Source organism: Orbicella franksi, chromosome 13 (assembly GCF_964199315.1).
Source record: "Orbicella franksi chromosome 13, jaOrbFran1.1, whole genome shotgun sequence".
Classification (NCBI taxonomy): domain Eukaryota; kingdom Metazoa; phylum Cnidaria; class Anthozoa; order Scleractinia; family Merulinidae; genus Orbicella; species Orbicella franksi.
In genome coordinates, this window is record NC_138157.1 from 13,011,021 (window position 1) to 13,031,168 (window position 20,148).

Genomic DNA, 20,148 nt, shown 5'->3' on the forward strand with positions numbered 1-20,148 from the left:
CCTGGTGCTACTCTATTCCAGTTATCTGACTGTCTGGACAGTCATGCAGCCACCCATTATTGAGACAGCAGTGACAGCCGATGACCTGAAGTACGAGCGATGTGTGGAGAATTGGTTTGATCTCACAATTATATTCGGTAAGAGCCCAAAAAAATATGTCGGCGAGTGAATGTAACTTTCAACTTCGCCCTTGTTTATGGAACTTTCCCAATAATGCTGTGTTCAGCTCGCAAACTAAATGCACCGTTAATGTTATTGTAATATTTCAATGAAGTGATGAGAAATACGCAGTTGCTTCATAAAGCCAGGTAAACACGAAAGTCGCCTGTGGTTCAAATCGAATTCCAAAATTGTTATAGAATTACATCGCCAAAACCATTTGATCCTTGCCGTGGCAGCGTCTGCACTTCTGTTATCTACTAAATTTACCTCTTAGCCTTGTTTTTCGTAGCCTCCTACGTAGACGCACTTTGGACTCGTCACGCAATCTTCCTCCTCCTTCGTGAGTGAGTAAGATCGCGTGACGAGCCCAGCTTTGTACAACTTTATTAATGGCGTTCATTTATTTCAGGGGACATAGTGGTGTTGATTTGGGGAATGTGGCTTTGCTATAAAATCCGGAATGCACCGGCCGCTTACAATGAGAGCAAGTTCATAAGTTGGGCCATTTATAACGCTATGTTCGTCACCAGTTTCCTCATGGTAGTCAGGTTAGAGTTCCCATGCCCTTCTACGACATTTGAATCCAAGATGGCGGCTTTTCGACTTCCACAGAGGTTTTGCTTCTGTGGTTGTGTAGATTTGTTATAAAGCAGCTGTTAATCATGTTAATATGCATTTGATAAATCCTCATCAAAATTGAACTTAACTTGAGGAAACCGAACTGTCAAGAAGTGTAAGATTTGTCAAATTATAGTGAAAACTGACGGAGGTATACAAAAGGAGAAAGTACGATATCACTGATAAATAAAACTCAAGTGGAGACGAATTGCTTCAGAAACAAATGACTTCGAATTTTTAGAAACATTCAATTGTTAGAGATCTTTTACTTTTCTACATCATGTTTTTTAATACTGACATTTATTTCTGTCGATATCAGAGTTACAACGAAAGGAAACACTAACCCAGACATGATGTATGCGTTGGATTTTGTCCTGATTCACATGAACTGTTCCACCGTGTTAATTCTCATGTTCATCCACAAGGTACGCTAATTGTTCTTATAGGGACTGCATGCACAGACCAAATCCCTCTCCCCCCTCCAAATATGCTGGAGGGGGGAGGGGCCGGGGAAGGGGGGGTTGAAACTCAAGGAAGCAACCATAATGAGAAGAGCCTTATGGGGGCCTCTTTCTCTACCTGTTCAGTCTGTTTGAGGATATTTCCCTTATAAGTAATCCATCCAATCCATCTCCGACCTGGTAACTACCGTAAAAACCTAATTGCAAGAATCTAGTGGAGTTTTTTTTACCTGCTGGCAGAAATTTGCCATTCTAATACCCAAAAACATAAGCACCTGCTTAGCCAAGCTAGATCAAGCAAGTTTCTTATATATGGGTTACAGTTAAGTTATGAACTCTTGTTATTACAGAGGCAACACTAAATATTCTGTGATTAGTTGTCTTAGACTTATATAGCGATGATAATACAGTTCTGAACAAATACTCTATATTTACGGTCAAAATCCGAGTTTATTTATTTTTCTGGTAATCAACAACTATATCTCCTTCTTAGAAATTAAGAACAAGTACCTATTTAAGCCTTAATTGCAAATAACTACCCCCAAAATACAAGAACCTATTTCGCCAGACTTCAAAAAATGCAAGTTCTTACACGCTGGATTTCACTGTATTGTACACAGTCTCTAACGGTATGTCCTTATCAAGCGCAAAAAGAAAAGCGAAGTCTTTCAGTCCCTTTAGAGTTTGTCTTATTCTCTTTCTTTAAGAGGAGAGCAATAAGGGCTTCAGCATAAACAGCCATGTGTTACGCTCTTTAGTTAGTAGTTGTACTGAGGCCAGTTTTGTTTTCAGTTTTTATTGGTACGCCAAATGCAGCGAACAGTGAATGCCACTCTTTCATCACATAACAACATGCTAGTGCCCGAAGACGAAATAGTTGTGGAAAGAACAGCTTACAAACAAGAGGAGTTACTGAAGAAAGAGAACCAAGTACTGAAGGTAGATCATTCAAATTAGACAACCGAGCGAGCGTGTAATCACCTTCCAATTAATGCTGAAATAACATGACCAGATGTACAAAACACACTTCTAAGAAACGCAGTATAGTGCTAGTATTGTTTTCTCTTTGAGCAACTGGGTCTAAATAATATTAATAGCTTAGCATGTGCGCTATGCGTGGAGGCGCGGTGGCTAATGGTTAGTGCGCTCGACTCCGGATCGAGCTGTCCGGGTTCAAGCCCTGACCGGGGACATTGTGTTGTATTCTCGGGCAAGACGCTATACTCCAACAGTGTCTCTCTCCACCCAGGTGTACCAATGGGTAGCGATAAAATTAATGCTGGGGGTAACCCTTCTATGGACTAGCATCCCATGCAGTGGTGGAGGGGGAGAAATATTCCTATTCACTTCATGCTACAGAAATCCGGATAAGCTCCGGCCTGATGGGCCACTTGGCTCGTACGCAGACTATACCTTGTACGTTTACCATGCGCGTTATGCATCTTGGTACCAACGTGTCTTGGCGGTCCTCAAAACCAACAGTGAAAACAACAAATTTGATTTTGATCTTTATGGAGAACATGAACCAGAAGAATAATTGGACTTGACTGTCACCCATTCGTAGTTAGTTAGCAACAGTCTGACATCTGTTTTTTTATTACAAGGACGAAGTGCGGCGATTAGGCGAAAAATTGGCTCTCCTCCAGTCTCGTTTGATGACAGATAACAACCATCCCGTCCGCAAGATATCTTCTAAAGCAGGCCCTGTCCGCCGAAAGAGTGCCTTTACCCTACCATGCAAAGAGCCCGGAGGTTTTCCAGACACAAAACGCCACTCACTGCAGTTGCAGCTAACGCTGAAGGACAGCACGCGTGACGCGGACGGATCATCAGAGCAGACCGCGAATCTGATGCCAGACCTGAATGAAAATCACGACGCGACGTATCCCCTGGAATTAAATCCGGCGACGTCCTTATTTCATTCAGTTTCAGTGCACAGTAGAACATTTTCGGGCCAAAACGTACAGTCGTAATGTCTGACGCACCAGCTGACTTTGTATCTCTACACCAACCGGTGGACGCAACGATTGCATCGTTCAAGTCAACACACAGTTTAGCCCGTCTAGAAAACAAACCTATCCAGATCTTAAAGGAACAGTTGGACGAACTGATGCGTATTTTCCCAAGTTATATATATATATATATATATATATATATATATGCTATTCTCAATGAACATTTTAAATAAAGTGGTAAAACACGCCAGGACGGGTTGCAGAAACATTTTACAGCAGCATTAGCAGACACAAACTAACAACGTGTCGACACAAGAATTTATAGCAGGGACAATATGCAGCAGCAGGTCCCTCTTTGTAGAATGGGAACTGTCGCTTCAGCTTGTCCCCTCTATATTTCCTCGGGTGATTAAATCTTTTGACTGTGTGTTCCATCGTATGTGTCTAAAGATGCCTTAATAGATTTACAGTAGAAGGACCCAGAGACCGCTTACAACCCAATGTGATCTTGTGCTCGTGGAAGTCCATTTCCCGGTGTTTTTTTAACCTGTTTCCTCCAGTTCATTCCTTCTTCTAGATCTGAATAATCACGATTATAGAGTTATCCAGGTCACTGAGCTACAAAGCCAAAACGGAAAATATGACAAAAAATTAGTTTAGTTTGAGAACTATCCATCTAAGAATCAGGAGACTCCTATAAACGAGATTCTTGTACCTGTCAGAGGCTCCTTTCAACGATCGACCTATTCTGTCTTTATATGGACACTTACTCTGTTTGTTTGTAACAAAAATTGTACGTAAAACTGCGATGTTCCTCCTTTAACACTTCAAATGAGGTGCTGAGGTACAGAGTATTTCAGTGTTTTTAAAACACAAATGTAACCAATACTGCCTGAGATAAAGATCATATATATATGATGATATAACTAAAGTTCACTTCGTTTACATACTTTATTTATGTTTGTTAGGCCTCTACCTTGAAAGACTTGTAAATAGAGTTAACAAAAGGTATATATATTTATAAATCTGACGTAGCTTCAATGGCGAGGAATCCTTGGATAAGAATTATACCGTTAAGAACCTTAAACCACAATATAGTTATAATCCCACACATCATCGATTGCTTTCACGTTTTTGAACAACAACAACAACAACGACAACAACAACAACAACAACATCGACGTTAGAGCTGAGATATTATTATGCATTGAATTATAGCTAATTATAAAGCTAAGGACTTAGCTAATGTACAAACAATATATGTATCATAAAATGTATGTATCATAAAAATACATTTTATCCAGCATTTGTTGACATCCAGCCAATAAAATATTAAGAGAAATATTGATTGCAAAACTCCTAGGTCGTACATCATTTAGCCAAAGCCTGAACAGAAAAAGAAAAAAATTTAGGATGAAACATATTTTATTGCTCACAAATGCATCCTGGAAAATTCAGTCCTTTAGTTCTATGAGAAATTCATCTCTGTACAAATCTAGCTAACTCTGTTGCATTCTATCCCGGTAATAGATAAGAACCAAACGGGAGTTTGCTACGTTTTATCTATGCAAGTTCAAAACTAAGAAAAAAAAAAACGTTAAAATTAAACGTCTGTCAAGTTTCTACATTGAACCGTAAAATAGACACAAATGACTCGCTGTTTGTAACTGATGGCTGAGGCCCCGTCCACACTACACCGGAGAAATTTGAAAACCGCGTTTTCATTCTGAAAACGCATCAAGTGTTTTCCGTCCACACTACGCCGGAAAAATTTGAAAACGCAACAATCACCGGTAATTTTGGATTTGTACTTCAGGAAAACGTGGACAGACAAATCAAATGATCATCGTGACGTCATCATTTTCGAAAAGCTCCGTTTTCAAAATGTTTTCCGTCCATACTAAAACGCAAAGACGGCGTTTTCGATTCCTCTAGTTTAACGAAGTTTCCGGAAAGCTCCGTTTTCGTGAGGGATTAGTGTGAAAAGAGCCTTATACCAACCTCGTTCCTGATGGAACCCTCGTTCCCAGGGTCTCTCTTCCTTCCGCCCCCTAGAGCGCCGCTCTGTCGCTCCAGGGCGCCGGAAGAAGAGAGACCCTGGGAACGAGGTTGAGCCTTTACTTAAGCCACACGAGCAAGTGTGGAGATTGGTGATTGTATTGTGTATTGGGCCAATCAGAGTCACTTTGGGGACTGTCATAACCGTTGGCGTTCTGGCTCCATCCATTTGCATTGGAGCCCTTCACCAAAACTCCTACTGCCATGCAGTAATCGTTTACCTTGGTATTTCCGCGCCTGTTATAAGATGCGTAGGGGTATGAACCACCGTGCTGCTGCAATGGCATTATGCCATACTTGTTTTGGTAGCAAACCTACATGTATGACCAGAGGGAACACCGCGTAAATCACTTACTCGCACCTTAATCTAAAATCATGGTTATAAATCCACGTGCTATTGGAACATTAGATTACGAGTAGTCCCTCTTTCGATTAGTCTGTTTTTCGTGACACGAAAAACAAAAGCGCGAGAAAAAAAAGACGTCTATTTACGGTCTCACTCGAGGGACTAAGCGAAAGAGGGACTACTCGCGGTCTATTGGAATATTCGCAAGGGTGGTACGTTCTGGTTGGGCGTATTTCTGGGAGGGCTATAACGATCAATATTTTAAAGCGTATAAGCCTTCGAAGCAATGCGTGAGCCAAAAGTCAAAATCAGCCTGCACAGCTGCAAAACCAACAAGCAAGCATAGAAGAGACAGACGCACATAGATTTTTTCGTTACCTGGGTTTTGCCGTTCCACGCTTTCACGGTTACTTGGTGTGTGTCTGCTGCCTTCACCCTAGCCTGACCAACACCATAGTTCCACCAAGTACTGTATTCTCTGCCCACTGGCAATTCCCACTGAATCCATTTGGCCCCTATTCCCAACGGATTTTCACTGCTGGATAACATGATTTCAGAAGAATACCTGACAGCAAGGCGGCGGGCATCCAGGCAAGCAAACAGCTGGTCTCTTGAATTCGCATTAGGTGACTTCAGGAGTTCTGTGTTGACATTTCCCACGAGCCACCGTTGGTAAATAATTCCTGCACTACCGCTAATCTTTCCAATAAGAGTCCATCCACCATTTTCCATGTCACAAAAGGTGGAGGTGCTTTCCTCGCCATTAATCCCGGTCCTGAGCCAGTAGACGCCATTTTTGGTCGAAGATTTGTGTCTTCCATGACGATTTACGTCGTAAATCTGCTTGCAGGAGTCTCCAGGTCGCTCTTCATCTCCATAAGGGAAATCATTGTAATGTGCTAGGTGACACGTGTCTCCGGGGCTTACCGTGGGGTTGGACTCGACAACCAGTCGTACTCTTAAATTGTCATACTAGGTCGTACATCCGATCCCACTGTCAACTGTGAGGCAGCCGAATCCGATGGTGCCCCTTGGAATCATCCATGTGTTTTGTACAGCGATATTTTGTATGGACACACCATTGGCCCACTGGGAAATTTTGTTTCCAATCAAGCGGTACTTAAAACGAAACCACCTGTTTTTAACAAGAGGTTGTGGAAGCTGGCATTTGTACTTCCATCCTCCGTCTTTGTTGTGGACAAACGGTCTCATGGTGCATTCCTTGTCATCGGTCCTGTACGCAAACCACCAAGCTGTTGTGTGTTGTAGCCCGAATTCCTGAACTCGTAAAAATGGACCAGGAAAAACAGTGCCCGTGCCTGTCTCCATAAAATCAAGTTGCACTTCAATGTCGCCCCATTCTTCCCCTTCTTTAAGGTACAGTCCAACCTCACTATATCCAAACAGTGATCGGCCAGTTTTGCCAAAAAGACTTCCATTTTTGACAGCCCATTCTCCCCAGACCCGTTTCCAGTCTCTCAGTGTTGAATTGGAGAAATCTTCGTGGAACAGGAACACGTTCTTTGGGTCAGCTTTGGCCTTGTCAATGGATTTTCCACCAAAAACGAGAGCATAAGAGGTGGTGTCCACTGTATTGGCAGGAATTACCCTCTGCGTTCTGAATTTAATAGTAGCACTGTTGGTGTACAAATCGGTAACAATTCGGTCTATCTCAACGGGAAGACTTTTATCATCATGGAGGTAAAATACTCGCAGATCTCCGCCATCTTTGGATGTTTTCTTCTCGTCTACCAAGAATTTATGATTTACTGTAAATGATAGCAAACAAAGAGGGAAACTGTAAGCACCAAGTTGCAAATAAATTGCGGGTGTTGGAAAGTAAAATAGACGCTACCGTGTTTATTGTCCGCCGAAAAGCCTGTCATCATTATCAATTTCAAATTAAAAGACATGGCAGAATTATATGAATTATATATATTGTGGGCTCTAAGCTTCCAATGGGCAATTCCCTCTATGAGACATGTCTGCAGGGAATTATGGTAGTTGCATTCCTGAAGACAAATTTCCAGTCCAAGATTATGAATGCAACTACAATGATTACCTGCAGGGACAGAGCGGAAAAACGGTTGATTGGTCGACAGATTGTGACGCAAAATGGTGCTGTTAAGGCCAATGCGCATGCGCGGCTTGAAGAATCTTGTTCTTTTCATCATGGCGGACGAAGATGTTTATACGTTGTGGGCAGCGTTTTTTAAAATACTTGCCGCGTCAAGTATTGATTCCAGTTAAAATTAACGGAACAGATGTTTCATGGGAATCGGAGAAAATTTTTGGATGTTTTGAGTCATGATAGATCTTTGGACAGCATGTTTTGGGCCAACGAACGAACGAAAACTGTATGCTCCTGAAAAACATCCTGTTTACTGTTTGGTCTCCATAATAAAACACGATTCAGTGAAAACGTCTGCAGTATGTAGACTTTTTTTTACCCTTCGTCTTCAGTCTGCAGTGCGCAGTCTGCGTTTTACACTAACCGAATTCCGATGTACCTACAAGTCTTCACATAAACGAATGTTCCCCCAGTAAGTGGAACAAGAATCCCTTTTGACGGATTGCTTTTTTCGTTAACACAATGGAAACAACGAAGCCCGCAGCCGCGGGAAAGCTGCGTAGCCAAGAAAGAAGAATCGTAGTAAGTACGAAGTAGCATAAGCCATATAATATCGAACACGGGCTAAAATAAACAAAGAGCAATTTATTTTATCCTTCAAGCTGTATTACAAGTACAATACAACTTTCTACAGTGCCATATTAAACCTCTATAAGCTTACTACAAGTTTTCAGCTCATGGCAGTACATGGCATCTACTGAAGCGGCAAAACAAGGCACGAATGAATAGCACACAAGCTAAAAAACACATCAAAAGTAGGCATTAGTGTGTACTACTTACGAATTCTTCCTCCACTTTCCTTTCTTCAGGCAACGATACAGAAGTCCACGAACAAATAGCATTTAAAAATTTTCATTAGCACGAAAAAAAGTCATATTTTATATGTTCCGTAAAAATAAACAAGCTACAAGAAATTGCTGTTCAAAACCTCAGTGAACTTGACACGACCTTACGAAAAGGAAAAACGGTACCATGTGTGAATTTGGAAAAGCTGAAAGTTTCTTCTCGGAAGAGATGTCTTTATCGCCTGATAAAACTGAAAACACCGTTTCGATCCTTTCGATAACACTCAAAACATCTGCCTGAGTGATTCCCAAAGTAGCCGAGTCGTTTATAAATGCCTTGAGCGAGCAAGATGTTGCCAAGAGCCATGACAATGACGTGTTCGTTTTTCATTCGTCGTCCGCCATTTTGAAAATGGAATGGCGGGAATCATGGCGGGTGACAGTTTGACTCATATTGCGCATGTCCAGCCGTTTTTGCGCTTTGTCCCCTGAAGGCTCGTCTAATAGAGGGAATCGGCCATTGGCAGAGCAACACTCGTTTTTGCAAAATGACAGCCACATAACATTGATTTCTGACCGTTATCTAACACTTTCATACAAATTGATATAAACTTGAAAAAAGTTGCAGGCCTCTGTTTTATAAATTTACTCGAAGACCCTCGAATGCATTCCGTTCCAATCTTCTGCATTTCTGCCCATCCATGTCTCTTTTTGGCTTTTCTGTATTTCTTTTGAGTTCTTCTTCAGTTTGAACCCGTCAAATGTCGCGGAAATGAACAGCTGGTCAGTGCTAAGATTGCCTAAAACAGCGTGACGCGTTCGATCGCGATGCGTCTGCCGTTGACAGTTCATTCGAGCAAGACGCAGATGGCGAGCTACCGACTGGCCTTTCCAATTCATTAAGAACTGTTCGCAGGCTCGTTTGTGGTTCTTTGGAAAAAAACTCTCTCTATCTGTTTCCCGCAGGTTCTGATCTGCTTCATCCATGGAAAAATTAATATGACTGATCCGGCAGAATCTCTCGCTCCACGTGCAGCACAATTCTGAGGTTTAAACATGTAATTGTGGGCCATGTGTACTAGCCACATGAAACGAAATCGAGGCTTTGATATTCGCTCGCTTAATCGCTGACCAAATGAAGATCACGACCGAGCGATACGTTACGATGCATTGAAATGGTGTTTCCTTGGTGGTACGGGTAAAAGCATACATTATGACCAATTTTTTTTTTCAAAAAAAAAAAAAAAAAAAGATTTCAAGCAAAGCTCGCGCTTGAGGGCGTCCTTGAGAGATGGCCTTGTGGTAAAACACATGCCTTGATATAAATGTTACATACGATCCAATGGTTTTGTGAACGATCGAATGCCAGAAAGGAATGAACTAGCCTACGAACAAATATTTAATGTAAAGCACGATCCAATTGAATGGATGCAGGTGCGATCTGATGAAATGGATTTGTAGACATAGAAATACGATCCATATAGGTGACGGGTCATGATTTAATTGCATTTTTGTCCTAAATGCTCCTCCGCGATACGATAGAAACACGGTACATGTATTCTATTTCTTAAGTAACATTCCAAAAGCAACAGATCGTAAAACAAAAATTCGATAATCTCTGTTATTACTGCTAATTTATCAACAGCTAATAAACGCTTGCGACACCCTATTTGCCTTCCTCAAACACATTTGCATTAACACAGGATTCAAACATTGGCGACATTGCACGTTCCAAATTAATCCGCAATTCTCAAGTTCCCAAGGCACGAGATCTTTTAACTCACCTCGAAAATGAACAATTCAATACCAGTTTTTCTTGGATCTGTCCTGCTATTGACGTTCATATGATCATTACTATGTTGCTTAACTATCTGTTTGGTCATACATTGTATCTGCGGTTCCAGTCACGATGAGTTAAATGCGAAATAAATAGTAGTCCCTATTAAATACATTTACTCTATTTGGTTGGTCGCATTGTCTCAGACCCTGAATTACCAATACTGAGAGAAGAAATATCATATTTTTACCTTGTACGCTGATCGTATAGTGGGCTGGCAGCGACGAGCGAGTCTCTATCAGTATATTCTGTTTGTAGCGGAAGTCAACCACAACATAATCATGCTCACATAGTGGCCCAGGCTCATGTCGATTGTTCAGCTGTCCCAGAAGCACGTCTACTTTCTTCAGTATGGTCAGCTCTTTTATGGTCGCGCTGATTTCCTCTTTTGTTTTGTGCAAAGTGTCTTCGAGCGTTAAGAGCTTGTCGTGCAGTTTTTTCGAGAGCGCGTTCACGATCGTCTCAGCGTCGTATGCTTCTTTGTGACGGCTTTCAGGCAAGGCTCTTCCTAAGTGGAAAATCGAAAGCGCAAGCGCCAGTGGAAGGCAGAAGTCTCGCAATTTTGGCATGATACGACCACACTGGTCACATCAACAGAAGCGCAAAAGAGAGGTGGTCAAAAGAAAATTGGCATGCACCGAGTCTAGGACAAAAGATCACTATTCTGTGACGCAAACGATGTCATAAATCAGCCTAGGCGTGGTACTAGGTCAACCAAATCCTGCGCTGTGATTGGTATGGCCGTTGCGGACAAAAAACGTATAGATGAGAAAAACTTGAAAAACATAACACGTGAGTCGAAAATTGCAAAATACATCGAAGGTAATAATAATAATAATAATAATAATAATAATAATAATAATAATAAGAATAAAAATAAAAATAAGAATAAGAATAAGAATAAGAAAAAGAAAAAGAATAAGAATAAGAATAAGAATAAGAATAAGAATAAAAATAAGAATAAGAATAAACAGAAATAGTACGAGATTTGCAAAATATATGTTGACTAACGATTTAAAATATTAAAGAAGTTTGTCAGTGTTACTCCTCGTTAAATAAAGTTTCTCTCTCTGAAGCAGATGTCGTGCTAAAAAAAAAAAACAAAAAAACAAAAAAACAAAAAAACCACGAGTCGAGACCGTGAGTCGAGAACGTGAGAACGCTGACCAGTTGTCTTGTCACTGCCGGGATTTTTAAATTCGAGGCGACCCGAAAAAATTTCTCGACTCACAATTTTTTTTTTCTCGACTCACTGTTTTTTGTCGACTCAAATTTCAAAATGACAACTGGTCAGTGTTCTCTCGTTCTCGACTCACGTTTTGGTTTTCTCGACTCTTTTTTTTGGCACGACATCTGTTTAGTATTACATCGTTAGTCAACATATATTTTGCAAATCTGGTACTGTATTTTTCAATTACAGTTTGATGTATTTTGCAATTTTCGACTTATGTATTATGTTTTCAACATACTTCTATCATCGATATGTTTTTGTCCGCAACGAAACGCCATAGATTGGCTACCCGAGCGGGCAAGATGGTGCTATCCTACCAGTCGGGATTACATGTAAGCGGTGTGTCCCGCAAGCAAGATTTATTTTGACCAAGAGTGAGGTCAAGATGGCTGGATATTGACCAATTTCTATTTTTTGCGTGTTGATTGACCTCGGCGGTTTACATTTCATTTCGCGCACTTTTCCTAACTATAGTAATAAACTGGAGTCGAGTATCATGTACGATCACTCTATAGTTTATTCAGTACAAACACAGTCGATTCATGGGTTTAACTATAGCCTTGTAGCCTGGATTTTAGCTCTTTTCTCTAGTCCTTTTAACTCCTACGAGCGGGGGATCCAACTTGTAGATATTTTGCACTTAAAATTATCACATTTATCAAAACGTTGACAGAAGAAAAAAAAAGAAAAAAAAAAAAACCGGCTTGGGGAAGGCAACCTGAACTTTCATGCAGCGCTGTTGCAGATGTCACGATGCCCTTATTTAGTCAGCAAGCCCTTGTTCATACCTTTCATTTACAATGGGTCACCGTAGCAGACGACAGACATTCTACGGTAAGCCATATTTCGGATGTATGAAAGACTCTTGCAAAGTATTTACAAGCAACAACTTTATTAATACATATTTGAATTCCAAGCCTTAGTAGCTCGCAGCCAGCAAAGCTATTCTGGACGAGCCACTATTATATATTACGTATTTTAGTTAAAAGAGCATATAAGAAAAGAAAAGAAATTAAAGAAATTTGAGTAGACCAAAATATTTCACATAAGCCATAATGTAGAAATTAGGTAGCGAAACATGGTTGACAAAAGACAGTAGAATGACAATGCATAAGGTCGTTTATCGGCCCAAAGTTGTGTAAGTTAGAGACTTAGGTCAATTGGACAGAATTATGGAGAAAAAAGAAAGTTTTGGAAAAAATGTGCTTTTCCCCAACAATAACATTACTGAACAACCACAGCATATCAAAGCGCTTCGTAGACAAGTTGTTGAATAATTCAAATAACATACGTCCATTTGATGTGAAGTATACATGATGAAAGTGAAGAATGATCATCGCAGTAAATTTTCCAATTTAAGCAATTGGAAAGAAGAAACCTGAAAAAATCAGGGCTTCAACGGGATTCGAACCCGTGACCTCCGCGATACCGGTGCGATGCTCTACCAACTAATTAATTGACCTCGCTCCCAATGTGTGGCCTCATAGCTAAGTTGGTAGAGCATCGCACCGGTATTCGCGGAGGTCACGGGTTCGAATCTCGTTGAAGCCCTGATTTTTTTCAGGCTTCTTCTTTCCAATTGCTTAAATTGGAAAATTTGCTGCGATGATCATTCTTCACTTTCATACGTCCATTTGGAAACAACTTCTTCATAGAATCGACTCTAAAGGTGCTGTTGTCTTGTTGTTCGATAGACTTTACTCATGCTTGTAGTTCTCAAGTCAGGAATCCAAATGATGCACTAAGAACAACCGCAAGGGTCTCCACACGTCTGCAGATCAGTCCACATCTCTCTTAGCTCCTCGGGATCGTTTTCTGGAGAGGTAAAGGTTCCGGTATCACACTCGCGTCCACAAGACCAACGGTAATCCTGTAAAACGATCATCAATAATAAAATGGTTTACTGTCTTCGGTAATAGGCTGCAAACTGAAAATACAAATGAAACCATCAATTACTGCTCATGTGATGGATTGTCCGCTACATATAAAAGCAAGATAATTCTAAGAGCTGTCTCCATGTAAAAGCAAGATTATTTCTAAGAGTTGTGAGCCACGTCTTCTTTTTTGCGTTAATGAAAGTACCACTGAGAGATATCGTGCACTAGTCCAAATGTTGGCTTATGCGTGTGCGCAAATTAAAATATTGCACATTTCGGCACCTAATCTTGAGGAAATCTATTTTTTGGTAAAAAATAGCTTTCTCAGCAAAACTAAGGCCCATTTATAGTCATTGCAGTCAAAAAAACTGATTTAACAGTTAAAAACGACATTTGTTTGTGAAAATTTGGCAGTCAAAGGGTTAATGAAAGCGAAACACAGACAGAAAGACAGACAGAAGGAGAGACAGGCAGACGGAATGACGGACGGACGGACGAATGAACAAACGAACGAACGAACCAACAGATAGGCGGACGGACGGACTGACGGACAGACAGATAATGATCGTCAGCCAATATCCAATGGTAGATATGTAGGTGGGTACACAGTGCTTATTGCAATTCATTTGGCAACAATGCAAGGACTTGCCATTGCTTTTAGGATATATACAGAGATTTCTAGATTGCACCAAACATGGTACCAAAGGATTCTAACTAAGTATCATTCAGTAAGCTTGTTATAAAATATGCCTCTAGAGTACCTAGTGTACGTGTCTGTTAGTGATATGAACAAAGTAAACCTACTTTGACAAAGTTAGGTCCCACCGCTGAAAGCCAGATGCCTACCGACACGTCTTCACCCTGCAAAGGTAATAAATAAAGTGAAATGCACAGGGAATGTGACAATAATTCAGCTGTAAAAATGCTCCGCTTGTACCTGATATTTTTTAAGGTGAACTGCATTTAGCGCCAGCCATTTCACAAGGTCAGCGGACAGAACATTTCCTGCGCCACAAGCGAACGTCGGGTACACTGGAGCCGTGTAGTCAAGTTCCCGCCATTTTCCCACGCGCTCCACCGGCCAATCAGCACGAAACCTGTTGAGAGCCACGCGTGATGTAAAATGGGTTTACCTGATACACGTGATGAAAATGGCAATTTGACAGCACGCTCAAAATCGAGATTTTATGGTTGTATTACATTAAAGGATTCGTAGCATTCGTGAAGAACAGACGAGAAGCCTTTTTCAATACAAATCTTTCATTTTTGAAACTTTCAAAGCGGTATAAAAATTTCATTTAGACAACAACGGTCTCGAAACTGGTGCTGTTACTAATTTCATCATGTGGCAAGGCTTTCAAAGCAAGCACCTTATACATAATGTACCTTAACAGCTCAAGCAATATTGACGACTTGAGGCAATTGAGGCTAAAAGAACAAATGTTTATGCCTACCTTATTTACATTTATTCTCACCTGCTCCACCAGATACGTTCCTTTCCACGTAGTTTCATGTCACTGAGTTCCTGGAAGGCCAAATCGAGAAATCTACGTTAATCATAAAATGGTTAAAAACGAACAGATATAAAAATATCCATAGGAAGTCGGGTTGGTAATTTCAGCAAGTTTAAGTATAGGAAATCATGACCGCGGCGGTGTTTGGATATCTGATCTTAATTAGCATAGATTTTTACGATTTTATTTCTCCGTTTACTCCTTGGTTTCAGTTTCGATTGAGAAGAATATCAAATTCTCAAGACAGCGTTTGAACACATTTTGAAACACCTCGAAGTTCGTCAAAAATACTCCGTTACGCGTCGCATTTTCAACTCTCTTCTCGGTGTTTGAAAATGTGGTCAAACACGGTCTTTCGGATTTGATATATTACTCAAAGTACAAAACACTTACCTTGATGATTGCTTCCACATCAACGAAACAGTCATCGTCTGTCTTCAGAGTAAAGTTAAACTGCATATTCATTACAATCCTGAAAAATCAATTTTTAAAAGAGCTGTTTGTTCGGAGACTGAGCTTTAAAACAGCCACTATAGTCAAGCGTTCTAAACCTCCTCTAGCAAATTCCTTGCGCTTTGAGCTGGGAATGGTTATCGGCTACTAATTTCATCAATTGGTAATGACAGAGTTGCCGCTCAAAGTTCAAGAAGTATTTACTGAAGGCACGAACAATGTAGAAAGCCATGCGTCTTCCCACGAAGACAGGCGTTTGGATAGCAGTTGCGGGGCCAGCCGCCGAGTCCTTCGCGTGCTCGCTCGCCTCGTTCTCTTTCGTCCACATTTTCGCTCTCCCCCACAAGCCGAGAATCTTAAACAGCCTAATGTAAAAACGAATGAACGAACGAACAGACGGACGGACGAACAAATGAATGATGGTACTAAAAGGGTGCACGCAGCACTAGCTATAAAGGGTAATTCATCGTGTACACTGTACGTTTCTGGTAAAGTTTAGGACAATGAGATTGGCCGTAGGTCCACACTCCGTACAAGGGCGGTGAAGCCGCGACGTTCCTGCGCGTCACAATAAAAACCGAAAAAGCCTTTAGCACCCAGGCTAGCCAGAGATGGAATTCTTTTCTAAACGTCAAAGTTTCCTACCAGTTGTAAAATTTGAGCAGTTTTTTGGGAAGATTGCGGTAAACATCAACAACATCCACCATCAGTATGTCATCATGTGCCCGCAGCTCACGCTGTAGTTCTTGTTCTTCTCGTAACAGTACTCCGCGCCACATTTCCTTTCTCTCTTTCGCATGTTTCCTTCTTTCCTCTAACTTTTCTTTTGAGAAGTCACCATCTGCGACTGAAAAAGTTTAAAATAGGATCACGTCCAGGGCTTAATGTTTCAAAATTGCCTCGACAGTTAGCTTAATTTACCAGACTAATACGTTTATGCATGTCTGAATACATGGCTGATCATCGCAGTTATATACAAAAATTCAGGCTTGAACGGGATTCGAACCCATGACCTCTGCGACGCCGGTGCAGTGCTCTACCAACTGAGCTATCAAGCCAACTGGGAGCTGGCCACTTTGTGAGTTCGTAATATACCTGTAGATGGTGAAGAATACAAGTGAATATACATTGTACGAAAGATCATGTATTTGAACCGCGAAGAAAGATGTGAAGACGTGATTGATCAGGTCTCTTACCGTAAGCACGATATAAAAACGTTCCAGCACCATACTGGTTGTTCTCTTCAAAGACTCTCTCCTCGTGCCCAGGAAACACCCCCTGTTCAACGCCATATCGACTAATCTAGAAACGTAACACAACAGTTGCGAGAAAAATTAAAAAAAGAGCACTTTAATCTGGAATTTCTGTCTATCACTAGCTAGTGAAGCCATTTTTTCCTGAAACCACTTCAACTAATCTGGTGTAAAAAGCGAGTGTAAAACTTGAAACTTGTTATCTAAATGTGGAGACAGGACCTTTTACGTCTTGCTCACCCACAACCTCGGAATGACACCAAAAGTACAGATTGGTGTTTTCTGCGCTTCGGCTTTTTTCATGAAAGCGCAAATGAGGGAAGTAGACACGAGCACAGCAACAGTACAAAGTACCGCACTAGCTGAACTTTTAATGTTCAAAAGGTAGACCCTCTGGGAATAGAAAGCACAACGCCAAGGAATATAACGGCATATAAATCGCAATTTATATGTGTATATCGTAATTTAATTTATATTGCAAAGAAAGAAAAAAACAAAAAACAAAAAACAAAACAAAACAAAACAAAACAACAACAACAACAAAAAAACAACAACAACAACAAAAAAACAACAACAACAAAAACAAGGACAACAAAAATTTTCACTAACTCTGTGAAAAGAAATCAGGCCTCCACCATTGTCCAGGCCACCATGCATCATGGGATTGTTACTGCTTGGATCAGATGAACTGAAGTTTTCTGCAACAATGGAACCTTCAAACCCCTGATGTTGAGCGAAACATAAATGTCATAATTTAGTATAAATCTACCAGTGCTCCATCGCAAATGCTGTTCTCTGATTGACTATGCTACTCACTATCTATTCTGTCATAGATAGTGCGCAGCATAGCAGTGTGCCCTTGCTAACAAAATGATGGCAGCCTCTTGCCATTTTTGAAGTGTTTGTGAAGAGGATTTAGATAAAGTTTTGAATGACCAGTAGATTTACACTAAAACAATTATAGATTATTCTCTCTTGATTTCTATGTGTGATAGTTGACTTGGGCTGTGCCCTCATCAACTATCACACAATAGAAATCTCGAGCTCATAATCTAATATTGTTTAATATATCATGATGTATATGTACATAACTCAGAAGCTTACCTTGGGCAGGACAAAGTGATCGACTGCCTTGAATCTGCTGCCCCCGACTAACTCTCCAGGGTCTTCTGGGGTGAAGTTAACACTCAAGACTTCTTTCTGCAAAATATAATTCCATCCAATAATTAAAAATGGTTAAATTACGATACTACATGACCATATCAATACACATGTGCAAAGGGTACCACCTTACTCTGACAACACGACCATTTTAACTTTCAAAGCAAGATTACATGTACATCGGACATCAGGGAGGTAGACAGAGAAAAATATGACTGAGGCAATGTCCATCTAGGTAGTTAGGGCTTTTATGATGAATAGAAACAACAAAAATGAACAAAAAAAAATAATGACTGAGGCAAGTGCCTCAGTTTGCCTCACACTGGCTACAGCCCTGAAAGTGTGCAGTACCATAGTGCTTTTGTATGTAGTGTGACGTGTGAATTAATATCGTTTGATTATTATCAATAATCTTTCTGTTATGTGCACATTCCATTTTGGGCACTCATATGATACAGTTATCTGTCTACCAACAACACAGTCATAATCAAATCACTTACTTGTGAAATCCTGTCATAAAGATGAGCTGTTAAGCCACCTCTAAATCCATCTGAATTGCTGTCAAATACTCCAAGCTGGGTAACAACAATGGGAAAATTCACCTTCAATTAAACAGAACCACGTCACTGTTAATTTCCAATGAATAGAGCACTGCAAAGGCTACCAATTAAGGTCTTCCTACACCCACAAGTAGAATTGTTATTCGTTGAAACAACAATTTACCTCTGTCTAAAAAAAGGTGCTATTTTATTTGGACCTCTCTAGAAAGGTCTTATTCATAACAAAGCCCACCAAGCTTATTACAATATAGTTTTGTCAAAAAGACCATGAGTTTCTGGCACAATCTGAGATGTCTACGGCAACACAAACCACCTACTCGAAAGTCCATTCCCAGTGGTCCTTGGTAAATGTGGAATCCAACAGCACCCTTAGGGACCCTGTGTGCTATGATATCTTGATCAAGCACTGAGAAAAGAGTTGAAATATTTTATCCTTAATGGTTATTTCAATCTTTAACTGCCAAAGTTCTTATATTAATTGACTGAAACAAAGTAAGAACACGTCTGATAGCTAAAGAATGTAGCACTTGTTTATGCAAAAAAAAAAAAGATTAATGTCAGGCACCTGGGTCAACTAAGGTATCAGGCTCACAAGAGTACTGGTCCAGTCTGTCCTGAGGTGGTATGTGACATGGCTCATCACCAACAATGAATTTGATTAACGCCCTGAGGGATATTTTAAAACAAAACACACAGTAAATAATGACTGAAAAGGGGAAGGGAAAGGAGGGTGAACCACCTACACTACTTTGTGATTACAGTGAAAGATGATACACGTTTTACCTTCCAAATAAAAGTGCTATGCATCTTACTGTTGCCACTTGCGAAAGTTTTTGATTAACTTTTGACATCTTTTTGACAGTTTTTTGCCTGCTTTCAGCACACATTCTTAATAGTACTCGGTACAGGTATTTATGAAGCTAAAATCTTGAGATCACCTTTTCTGCAAGACCGCGTGGTTTAGGACATGTCCAACCCATGTTTCTCTGAGTGCTTGACGGGGTTCACTATTGCCTCTTGCCGATAAGATCCCAATCACCACGTCATAACTTGGTAATGCAGAGCTCTCTTCAGAGAAAATCAACAACTACACTGTACTCCTATTTTGTCATTATATTTCTTACTAGATAATACAGCATGGAGGGAAAGTAGAACAAAGAAACACTTAACCATGAGAATACGTTTTTCAATCTCTGAATATCCTTGATTAGAATGTGAACTGCTAAATGAAATGTGGATCACTTAAACCATACTTCCAGCACCCTCTCCCTAAAAAAAAAAACTTCTATCCCCCCCCCCCCCCCCATCAATTTTATTCTCAAATACCACCTACCACACACGCCTGGGATCTTCTCAGGTACACATCCCATCCCCCTTCCCCAAACCAGGCTGATATCAACCTTACATGTATACATATCCAGTGTTATGTATCGGTCAATTCCAGGAGTGCATATCCATGCATAAAAAGTTATTTTGGATAGGTGCTCTTGGAATCGACTGACATTGTACTATTTTGATAACAACAGAAAGCTAGCAGAAAACTGTATAATAATTATAAAATGGGGATTTAGCGATCCAGATGTTCCAAAACGGAGCTATAATTTGATTGTGATATTTAAGTACCTTTCTCAATCCTTCCACTGTCGTCTTCATTGGTGAGATATTCTGCTATTAGGATCAACTGCCAAGCAATGCTCAAGAAAATCACAAGAAGCTGCCATCTTCCCGGCATCGGAGAAACGAGTC

At 40.5% G+C, this 20,148-nt stretch overlaps 4 protein-coding genes and 1 non-coding gene across 6 annotated transcripts in view; 1 reads left to right on the forward strand and 4 right to left on the reverse strand.

The window, feature by feature from the left end:
* LOC145465494 (putative G-protein coupled receptor CG31760) overlaps nucleotides 1-3,359 on the forward strand; it is a 17,255-nt gene extending 13,896 nt beyond the window's left edge. The window contains exons 6-10 of the mRNA XM_081449275.1: nucleotides 1-137; nucleotides 572-710; nucleotides 1,100-1,205; nucleotides 2,034-2,180; nucleotides 2,846-3,359. The exon at nucleotides 1-137 is cut by the window's left edge and continues 78 nt beyond it. Coding sequence (XP_081305401.1) covers nucleotides 1-137; nucleotides 572-710; nucleotides 1,100-1,205; nucleotides 2,034-2,180; nucleotides 2,846-3,214 — 898 coding nt within the window. The 3' untranslated portion in view covers nucleotides 3,215-3,359. The remainder of the gene's footprint in view (nucleotides 138-571; nucleotides 711-1,099; nucleotides 1,206-2,033; nucleotides 2,181-2,845) is intronic.
* A 2,205-nt stretch (nucleotides 3,360-5,564) lies between these two features.
* LOC145465541 (uncharacterized) lies at nucleotides 5,565-6,553 on the reverse strand. Its single transcript, XM_081449319.1, has one exon. It carries the CDS (start codon nucleotides 6,330-6,332, stop codon nucleotides 5,862-5,864), a length of 471 nt encoding a protein of 156 aa, XP_081305445.1. The 5' UTR covers nucleotides 6,333-6,553; the 3' UTR covers nucleotides 5,565-5,861.
* Nucleotides 6,553-11,058, reverse strand: LOC145465539 (uncharacterized). Its single transcript, XM_081449318.1, has 2 exons — nucleotides 10,544-11,058; nucleotides 6,553-7,369 (listed from the first exon to the last, which is right to left on the reverse strand). Exons 1-2 carry the CDS (start codon nucleotides 10,920-10,922, stop codon nucleotides 6,573-6,575), a joined length of 1,176 nt encoding a protein of 391 aa, XP_081305444.1. The 5' UTR covers nucleotides 10,923-11,058; the 3' UTR covers nucleotides 6,553-6,572.
* A 1,408-nt stretch (nucleotides 11,059-12,466) lies between these two features.
* Nucleotides 12,467-20,134, reverse strand: LOC145466720 (UDP-GalNAc:beta-1,3-N-acetylgalactosaminyltransferase 2-like). 2 transcript variants are annotated; one of them, XM_081450428.1, is made up of 14 exons: nucleotides 20,026-20,134; nucleotides 19,341-19,470; nucleotides 18,968-19,068; nucleotides 18,720-18,808; nucleotides 18,343-18,417; nucleotides 17,786-17,881; nucleotides 17,291-17,404; nucleotides 16,625-16,730; nucleotides 16,074-16,275; nucleotides 15,369-15,447; nucleotides 14,937-14,986; nucleotides 14,399-14,558; nucleotides 14,266-14,322; nucleotides 12,467-13,454 (listed from the first exon to the last, which is right to left on the reverse strand). In XM_081450428.1, the coding sequence occupies exons 1-14, from the start codon at nucleotides 20,132-20,134 to the stop codon at nucleotides 13,326-13,328; spliced, it is 1,497 nt and encodes a 498-aa protein (XP_081306554.1). In that variant the 3' UTR covers nucleotides 12,467-13,325. The 2 variants fall into 2 exon arrangements, with proteins under 2 accessions (XP_081306554.1, XP_081306553.1); XM_081450427.1 differs by having other exon boundaries at nucleotides 18,343-18,444.
* On the reverse strand, nucleotides 16,414-16,486 carry Trnaa-ggc (transfer RNA alanine (anticodon GGC)). Its single transcript has one exon. It is a non-coding gene; the product is annotated as a tRNA-Ala (tRNA).
* Nucleotides 20,135-20,148: the final 14 nt, after the last annotated feature.